The sequence below is a fragment of the Camarhynchus parvulus genome, chromosome 1A (genome assembly GCF_901933205.1).
Source record: "Camarhynchus parvulus chromosome 1A, STF_HiC, whole genome shotgun sequence".
NCBI classification, from domain to species: domain Eukaryota; kingdom Metazoa; phylum Chordata; class Aves; order Passeriformes; family Thraupidae; genus Camarhynchus; species Camarhynchus parvulus.
The window spans coordinates 10,971,886-10,982,370 of NC_044586.1; the positions used below are offsets into that span (position 1 = coordinate 10,971,886).

A 10,485-nucleotide genomic window follows, 5' to 3' on the forward strand; every position below is an offset into this window, starting at 1 on the left:
AAAGTGATTCAACAAGAGAAACATGCACTCAAATGTGATACTCTTTTCTATTTTTAAATTCACATTTGTCTTGGCATCATTACTTCTGCAACAGCAGGAGAAATAATACCTAAGGGTTCTCAGTTTTGAGTAGAAATCATGCTTTTTTCCTATCAGTATCACAGCAATCCAGTAGGGATCACTATACACACAGGGAAAGCTGAAGTAGGACTCTATCCTATACCCATGGTTTCATGTGACCCTCACGATGGAAAGAAACACCAAAGATAGATCCTTTTCATTTCCTCCCCAGAGCAAACCTGAGCTGACTTACATTGCAACAGTCCAAGAGTCTGTTCAAGGAACAGCCTGACTGAAAGAAAACAGAACAAGGGATTTCATCTCACCTGCTTGACGCACTGGAAATTCAACCTGATCGGACACTATGATTTGCAGCAGACTTGGAGCAAAGTTGATGATTTTATAGGACTGAAACACACAGACAACACAGTTAGTAAGTCACTATGTTTAAAGTAGACTGTATTAGCAAATGCTGAATAAGGAATACAAACTAAGGATTTTGCACTGCTTTTGCATCCTCCTCGTGATGGATGAAAGTTTTCAGGACTTGAATTTACCCAGACCTGCAGAAATCCAAATAATTCCTTGTAAAAGCAAAGCATGTAATTGCACATGGGAAGAATAAGTAATGTGAAAAGGTTCTCAATTACAGATTAGTGACAATGAGTATTTAAATAATTCTAAGAATACAAAACAAAAAGCACTAGATATCTGTCTTTGAATTACTCAACTCAGCCCCATAAGTCAAATGGACATTGACAAGCTTCACCAATACATGCCATTTAATAGCAAAATAGTTTGTGGTAGAACAGCAATAGCAAAGAGATTTAAAAAAATCATTTGGAATTGTTTTCAAGTGTAAACAGCATCTGCATTAGCCATATACAATTATCTTTTAGCAAACCAGATGTATGGTGCATCTCAATAAAAATGGGGGAAACAGTGGGACAAACATTTTCTATTAAAATCAAGTGTAGGCAGATAACACTTCAAAACCCACAGCCTTCATGGGAACTTTTCAAACGCTACATCAGCCATGCAGCTGAAGAATTTCAAAGAGAAAACAATGCTCAGTGAACTTCTGAGCAAAGCACACCAGATTTAAAAGATGTGACAATCTGATAGCATTATCCTGCTGCCATCCACCAGGGCTCCTCCAGCGAGGAATCGCTGACTCAGCGTGGCGCAGTTACTACTAAGCCTTGGCAGATCAGTACTGGTAGGTCAGATCTTTCATCCCTTGGATCCATGTGTTTTATGTTCAAAGAGAGAGGTTTCTTGGGCCTAGATGGCAGTAGCTTTCTGTATTTCACCTTTTATAGTGTTTCTTCCCTCTAGATTATGCCTGGCAGTTCTGTAGTTGCTCCCAGAGTTGTGCTTAAAGCACAAGTATAGAACATCCTCCCATGAGAACTCTGCCTCATTCAAAAGCTGTGAAATAAAAGATACTTTCTGCCCTTCATGTCCCCAGCTCTTTGATCTACCATATCCATAACAAGGCGAAATTACACTGCTTTCATGATGTCTAAGTGTCCCAGCTGCATCGCGACACTATCATTCAATAATTTAACCAAATCATTTAACTTTCTGGCCCTCATTTTATTCACTATAATGATAGTGTAATTCTAACTCAGAGACTCATTTGATGTTTATAGAGTAATCTGAGATCTGAGATAAAAGCAGTAGTGGCAAATCAAAAGCATACTCTCCTGCAATTTCCTTCTCTATAAACTTTAATTATTCCTAAGAAATGTTCCAAATAAAGTAAAAGCTGTAACATCCAGCACAGGAACTCCATTTATCTACAGACATGCTTGAAGCATACTGGATTCCAAAGATCACCTTTTAATGCAGTAGCCTGCAGTACAAAGCTTGCCCTTCAGTCACTACTGGACAACATTGGTGTGTTCTGAAAGGGCCACAGTCGACTGCAGCATCCTCCAGCACTCAACAGCCAAGTTGCACAGAGATAAGGAAAGCACGAAAAATCACAGCAGCACAGCAATCCAAAACCATGCACGAACTCTTAACTGTCCTTTTTGTTCTCAACAGTGCCTGTACACTGCTCTCAGACCCAATCTACAAAGCTTTTACTACTATAAACACATCAATTAAAAATGCAGCTTTGGGGGGTTGTTTTGTTGGTGGTCGTTTCCTGCTGCAATCCTCCCAGAACCACATTTAGGCTGGACACAGTGCTAACAATATTATTTCCCTTTCCCTGTCCCAACAGTTTTTACTGAATCTACATTAAAATCACTGCTAGCTCAGGAAGCTTTATGAGTACTACTTGTGCTGGTGTACAACTGCTCTCCCTGAAATTCTGCCAGGTTCTACACAAATATGGTCATTTGCCTCCGTGCCAGATCGGCTCAGCAAGCACCCGGAGTGACAAAAGCCCTGTGGCGCAGGCGGAAGGCACAGTGTCCCCGAGGGGGTCCCATCCCCAGCAGCACAGCGCTATGTGCGTGTCTTTACACTTCACACACCGCCACCCCTACAGAGATCGCCAGGCCCATTAAATCCTTCTGTTCCCTTCTATTGTCGTGCCCGGAATTTACATTTTTACATAGCTCTGTTTACTACTCGTTATCAGGAACAAGAAGACTGTAGAGATCAACAGAGACTGTGAGCCCACGTTAGAAACAAGACACACGATTCTGTTGTATTTGTGAAGCTCAAATTACATCCTGCTCATTTGTGCAGCAACAAACCCGGGTCAGGAAAACTACATGCTGCTGCTTGCAGTTTTTAGAACAGAGGACTTTTTAAAAAGCTGCATACAGCAACATTTTTCCTATACCAGCACATTCTCGTCTGTTTAGTTGTCATGCTAATTGCGATCTTGGGATGTGTCCCTTCCCTGCGTTGCTCTGGACATCAGCAAACAAAGCTGGACCTATCGCAGGTGCAGAGCCACTGTCAGGTGTATATTGTGACATGGAAATGGACATGGAAGAGACCTTGGAGCTGGATGAGTTCAACCAGACAGTTCTTTATATCACTGCAGCTGCACTTTAACAAAAGGAGAGCAGGAATACCGTCAGTGCCACAGAAGGAACACAAAACTATCTGCTGATTTTGAAGAGCCGTGCCCAGGAGCCGCAGGGAGGCACCAGATGGCTGAAATAGACCTTCAGCACAACTCCCACAACACAGCACGGTGCTTTGTGCACTTGGTGAATAATTACACTGCCCTGAACCCACATTGCTGGGATCTGGTAAAACTTCTTGTCAAAGTGCTGATCTACTGGGGCACATGTTTATTTTGAAAGAGAAAATGAAAGCTTTTGAAAAGCAAACTTTCACGGAGTACTTACTAAGAGCAATTATTTTAAAGCTGTGTAAAACACATACAGGCTGGTATTGTATGAATCTCAGATCAGAGCATTTATCTTAAAAGAGAATCTCACTTAATTTCCACTGGGATTAAGAGGATGGGATACAGCAGTGTGCATGGCTAGCAGCTACACTGGGAAAGGGATACAGCATTGGGAAAGCATAACTGGGTAAATTTACAGCAGTGGAGAAGAGATGTATATGACCCCTGCATGTTGTTCCATGTGTCTATTCTCTCAGTATCTGTGCACTGCAGCTGCAGCTTTTTGCACTCTGTTCCTTCACCTTTGGCTTGATGTATCCTTCCCTGCATCACCATCACAGCTGCAGGCTTCAAAAGATCAGAGAACACATCTTTTTCTGCCTATCTCCTCTTCCATTTGATTAGGTACAGAACATATGACAGACAAGTGAGCCTCAGGTGGGCCACTGAAAAACATCAAGATGAAGACCATCACTTGTAAAGGGCCAGAATATAAGGAGAGATAAGAAGCAAAAACTACATTAAAGTCTCCCCAAATGGATCCTACTGAAGCAAATTACTTCTCACGTCTAATGTTCATATTTGGCTCCCAGGTTTTCACACATCATACACTGCTAAACTCATTTCATGAAGCATTATTCTTGTGTTTTGCTTGCTGTCACATTCAAAGGCCATAATTGCTCCAGAATCACAAGAGTCAGCAACCTTCCCACTGTATTGATGGCAACCACAGTGCCCGAGTGCAGAATGGCACTGAAAGGTGCTTCTTCCCCTGCAAAACATCAGGACACCCTAGCACAATGGGTATGGGAAATCTGGAAGCCTTCCTTCACATTCTGCAAGCTCAGATCATCCTCCTCCACCAGTACTAAACATCATTTCTACACCTCTGAATACAAGTATGGCACATAAAAATCGCTGAAAAAACAAAGCACTGCATCTCTGTTTGCAAAAACAAACACACAGAAGAAATTTGTACTTTGAATTAATGAGAAATGAACTTTTTACAAAGATAATTTCAAGGCTTAAATACATCTGATCCAAATGCTCAGCTACCTGGTTTACCAAGTCTTATTTTCTGTTTCTGTGTACTGAAAATGAATACTTAGAAATTCCACTGGCAAACTTAGGAGTATTTCTGCAGTTAATAGCATTTTCACTCTTGTTTTTTTACACTGTCAGTCAGAGACCATTGTTAAAACAAACCAGAACTTCAAAAGATACTTTTTTCTTTCCCTGCCTATATGCAAAGATACTGTGTAGGGTGGGGAAAACACTGTTCTCACACAGAGTTAAAATAAGCTCGTGTAAGAACCCACCTGAATTTCTTTCCTGTATGGGTTCTGCTGCCAAATTCACCCAGTATCAAAGAAACTTCACTTTCCACATAAGTTTTAATTATCCAAGTCAACTTCCTCCTAAAATGGGTCTCAGATTTCTCCCTCTAGGTATCATGAAGTGCTCACTGGCACTTACAGAGTAGCCTTAAGATCCATGCCTACTATAGCAGACAGCTCAACAAAGATGTGGAAAGATATGGAAGGAAGCCAAACTTTATTCTGGATTCTTCTGGTTTTGGGTAATCTTTTCACACTTCTTCCAGCACTGCTACTCAGTTGCTGTCAAAGCCAAATTATGTAACTCCTACTCAATATTTTAAAAGCCCAGCTATATTTCTGCAACTGAGTTCTTGTTTTCTCCTTTGCTACAAGCCAAAGGGATGTGTTACAGCATGTTGGGCCACTGAAAATTAATGGATAAAACCTGTATGGGAATCCTATCTGAACTGGAATTACAATGACTCTGTACGTTCACAGCACTCCAAGAACTGGCACATGAAAGCAGTATATAACCATAATATAAATAAATAAATGAACCCAGCAAAAGTCCTCGAAGTCCAAGAGACAGATGTAACAGGAGTAATAGCCTGGAACAGATACTGACAAATGATGCACAGAAACTGAATCCATTTCTTGGTATGACAACTAACCATTCTACTAAGAACAGTGGGAGTGATAAATACAATCATCAAGTGCACTCTAATTACATTACAGAGCTGAATTAAAAAAAGGCAGGGCAGGGAAGCAAAAGAAAAATAGGGGGAAGGAAAGACATGCACACTTAGAAACCCAAGAGGCTAAAAGGGAAATGGCAGAAATTACATGAGATAGACACTGACTTGGCAGGAAACTGCTCCAGTTTAGCAAGAATCAGATTTCAAATAAATCCCACACTTACAGTTGTGTTCAGATCACAGAGAGAAGTGAAGTTTGTTAATGATTTCAAAGTAGCATCAACCAAGGAGAAAGATCAGAAAAATCCTACTAAGAACTGAATGATCTATAGAACTGCACCAACAAAAATGGAGTTGGGTAAGAGGCCAAATACACAGTGAGGGACTTAAGAACTTCTCCTAAAAACTGGAGGTTTGTGAGTGAAGAACAACAACAGACTAAAAGGATCAAGGGACTTTGGTATATAGAGTGGTAAGAAATATGTAGATGTTGGACATAAAGAAGATAATTGTAGATTTAGCATTTAATGAGGCATCAGCAGCTTTGAGCACAAGACTTTCTGGAACACTGCAAACACAAATGACCAGACTCCACAAAAAGGATTATTTCAAAGGGAAACTGGTTCAGAGAAGAGCTGTGCTCCTATTCCTAGATTTCATAAATTCAGTTTTATGATATGGCAAAGGAAACATAGCCTGCTAAGGCTAGAAAAACAGGCTTCTAGGGGATCAGCCTTTGACAAAGCTGTCAGAGAGGGTACCAAGAAACCTGAAGTAAGATTGGTATAAATGGATATAAACAGACCATAAACAAATGTTGGCAGAAAACCAACACTTGTTTCTAGCTGCAAGAGGAAGAAAATTCACAGGCAGCCTTCTAATAGATATAAAAAGGACAAAAAAAAAAAAAAGGAATCCCAATTCCATTTCTGAATGCAGTTAGGTGATAATCCAGGAGGCACACAGCAAATTCATTGATTTGGGTGGTGTATCTTTATGCAGGTGCAGGAACATACAGAGGACAAAGAAGCATTTTCAAACATGTTGGGATTTCTTACACATAGAAAAGCTTTCATTCATGTAAACTCTATTCCCCATGCTTGACACTGTAAGCAAACTGGAGTCAGGACTATTAGGATATTGCTCTAAAGGACTCTGTACTGGTACAGCACTGGGGTGCCTACAGACAGGCATTGTCCTGGTGCAGTAGTAGGATTTGCAGTGTCTGGGAAGTTCATGGCACTGCCTGGACTCAAAGCTGAATTGTACACTGCAGATGAGCTCACACAGGCAAGTTTTACCTCAGCACCCCTGAACCTGTCTCAAGAGCAGCATCCCTGTAACTATGACACAGAGCAAAGGTGACTCCTATGCTGTTCAGCCAAGGGCTCTATCACCACCTCAGGTATTTATTGACAGAGAATTTTGTGTTTGGTTGGTGGATTGGTCCCTTTGCTAGACCAAGATAAATGCTAGAGCAGCACCTGGATTCCAGCCCTTGCAGGAACACAGGGACATGTCAACACTACCATCAGATACACGGGAGGGGAGTCTGACACGTTGCTTTGAAGCCTTGCTTCAAAAGCACTAAAAAGCTTCAAGATGTCAAAGCCCCACTTGAGCAACATTGCTCAGGGAGCACTTTTGTTCCTCTCATCTAGAGTCATGTCAAACCCAGCACTGCATCAGCACATTTTGTCAGATACATCACGCTTCACCTAGTAACAGGAAGCCTGCACAAAAATAGGTATGTCTCGATTCCAGGATTCATTCTTCATAATAGTTAGAAAAAAGAAAACGCATCAAGTATTTTGAAAGAAAATTCTGCATCTCAACCTGTTCTCAGTAAGTCTGCTTGCACTCTTGAATCTAAAACCTGTGTCTTTCATGAGAACTGCACTATCCATCACTTTAACTCAGAACATTTTACAGCTCTCAGTCTTAAAATGCTTTCAGGACTGTTCCTGAGTTTCACAGTACCTACTGGTGATGACAGCGTTAGGAGCAGGACCCAGGAACCCAGGAGCTGCCTCTTTGTTCTGAACAGAGCACTGTAGCAGCAGTAGTCTGTATTGTTGTTTAGACTGCTGTGCAACAGGCTGCTTACAAATATTTGTCATTTCCCTCTCAGCCCTTAACAGTAGGGATAAAAACAGATACTGATGCGTTTTTAAAGTAACTGTGCCAAAAAGAGAAAAAAAGCCTTGCATCCTTATCTCAATATTCACAAGAGCATTTTCAGCGCCCAGCACTTAATCCACTGATTTACTAAAGGAATTTACCAACTGCTAAAGAAAGGATTAGCTATATCTAATTCAGAAGGAGTTTTAAGTTGCCTAAATATAAAACTAAGCTGGAGGAGCAATCCTGAATAGCATAATTCCTGACAACCAATTCTCACTGACTATTTTGCTAACACATCAACACAACCAAAAAACCCCAAATCCTCAAAGAGAATTGATCAAATATTCCATCAAAGCATAGAAATTAAAGTTTCATTAATGCTGCACAGGGGAACTTTCTCTTTTCTCAAAGGTTCAAAGGTTGGGGTCACAGTTTCATTCAGTGCATACTGCCGCTGGTCTAGGAAAAGGTTTTTCCCCAGAAGGTGCCTGGGCACTGGAACAGGCTTCTCGGGGAAGCGGTCACAGCACCAAGCCTGACAGAGTTCAAGAAGTGTTTGGACAACACTCTCAGGCTCATGGTGGGATTGCTGGGGATGGTGCTGGGCAGCAGGACCAGGAGCTGGACTCGATGATCCTGACGGGTCCCTTCCAACTCTGCATGTTCTGTAACTCTACGATTAACTGCAGGATGCCAGGACACACACTGCCCACGAAACCTAAGGCTCCTTACTCCAAGTTCCCCTCGCCGTGCGGCCGGACGGCACAGAACGCGCCCCCGAGCGTCACTGCCGCCCGTCCCGTGAGAGCCGGGGCCACAGCAATGTCATCCCCTCCAGCACCGAGCGGCAGCGCCCCGGCCACGCCGAGCGCCGGGCTGCCGCACTCGGGAGCGCCTGGAGTCCCAGCACCGCGGTCACCGCGGAGCAGAGGCAGCGACCCGCCCGTCCCCGGCCCCGCTGAGGGCGGGCGGGCGGTCCCGGCGCCCAGCAGCGGTCGCCCCCCGCCCCTGGCGGCGGGGCCGGACGCCCCCGTGCCTCGAGTGGGGCGGGCCGCCCGCGGGTCCCCCCTCACCTGGTTGAGCTCGTTCTCGGCGGCGACGCGCAGCTTGGGGTCTATGGTGCCCTTCAGCGCCTGGATGATCCTGTTGGGATCCATCTTGGCCTTCGCCCGCCGGCAGGCAGCGCTTTCCCGGGGCAGCAGGACGCGGAGGAGCCGCCGCTAGCGCCGCCGCCCCCCCGTGCCACCAGCGCGGGCCCGCGTACCCCACCCCCCCCGGCCCCTCTCCACAGCCATTCACCGGTTTGCGACAGCTGGATATCGGGAAACGGGCGCTGCTTTACGGCCGCGGCGCCGCCTTCTGGCTTCGGGAAGGGGTCGGCGAGAGGTGGCCGCCATCTTGTTGTACGGACAGGAGGGCGCCGGGAGGGCGGCAGGGGGTGGGGTCTGCGCGCCGCGGCTCCATGGGGGCCGCCATGTCGCTGTACGGAACGGCGGGGGCGGCTCCCGCCGCGCCCTGCACGGGTTATCTTTAAATCAGGATTTAAAAATCCATTTTTCTTTCTTAGTAGTTTGCTCTGTTTTTCTAGGTAGCGTTTCAGCTTTCATGCCAGGCTTGGGCGCTCTGTATTTGTTATCCCGCGGGACAAGAATGAAGAGTGAGAGCACGGGGACCGAAGGAGATGATGAAGTCAGGTCCATGGAGGAGAAGTGACACTGGTCACACTTATCCAGGTGCCCTGCACTAGAACGACTGACAGCATCCAGGAAGACAGAAATTTTCTGCAAGGAGTTTACTAAAACACACAGTTGGATCACATGTCATAATTCCTACTCTGCTTCTGAGCAGGTTTCTGTGTGATACTTGTCCCCATCATCATGTAGATTAGTAGAACCTGAAAAGGGTTTGCTTATCTTAGTGAGAGGGGGTGGGAGATGCTTACCCCTCAGGCTGTCAGGAATATACAAACACCAACTTCAACACTTCAAAACTCCTGCCCCACCCTGATTCTCCACCTCTTGCCTATTATTTCTCCCCTTAAATCCTAGAACATGCTAGTGAACCAAAGGAAGATTTAAGCATCTCTGCAGGTGTAAGAAATATGTCTGTCAAAGGTGTCTCTCTAAGGTAAATGGACCAGAAAAACCTCTGACTAATGTGGTTTTGGTGAGCCAAATCCTTTGGTTACTTCTGCAGGTCATGTTTCACATAATATATACAAACCAGAGACACGATTAACTGGTTGGAAGAACAGAAAGACTGCTGTGCTCAGGAGGAGTGAAACACAACAGCAATTACAAGATCATCCCATTATATAGGTGTTTTAATAATACAGTTGGACAATATGTCATTTGTTCATTGTAATTGCAGTATAAACCAAAACCTTAAAGCATCTGGCGCTATAGTGATTTACTAATAACTTTAAAAATGTCCCTTAGTACCTTTGCCTCTAATTAAAAAGGAATCCAGCTGTCACAATAAATTGCACCTACCTGGCACGGGGAGATGGTGCACTCACTCTCTTGTGGTTTTCATCACCTTTTGAAGTGTTGCAGAACACCTGATCATTATCTTTCCTTTCACCTGGGATGCAGGCATCTAGCAAGACATTGTAGGCACTTCCATTGATCTTTCCCTTTCTTCTTAAAAGGAGATGGGAGTATGCTCAGTAATCATAAAAATCAAACAAAAACAATGTTAGTGTAAAAACTTAGTGTACATATTATTAACTATGTTAATTGTTTGTTGCTGACCCATTTTGATTAAGGTAAGAAATTGTCCAGGGAAAACAGCCCACTTAAAAAATCTTGGATTCCATATAATAGCAAATCCAAATTGCTTTAAAGGATTTGCAGTGGTGTATCTCTATTCCCTTTTCCCAAATTACCATGTTATGGACTGTTTAAGAGCAGTTCTGTTTTATTCAATTTCTGTGTATTCATCCGTGGTAGGTGAGCTTAGAAGT

At 43.8% G+C, this 10,485-nt stretch overlaps 1 protein-coding gene across 1 annotated transcript in view; it reads right to left on the reverse strand.

Moving 5' to 3' along the window:
- IPO8 (importin 8) overlaps positions 1–8,775 on the reverse strand; it is a 47,615-nt gene extending 38,840 nt beyond the window's left edge. The window contains 2 exon segments of the mRNA XM_030959731.1: positions 387–468; positions 8,594–8,775. Coding sequence (XP_030815591.1) covers positions 387–468; positions 8,594–8,677 — 166 coding nt within the window. The 5' untranslated portion in view covers positions 8,678–8,775.
- Between the last annotated feature and the right edge of the window lie 1,710 nt (positions 8,776–10,485).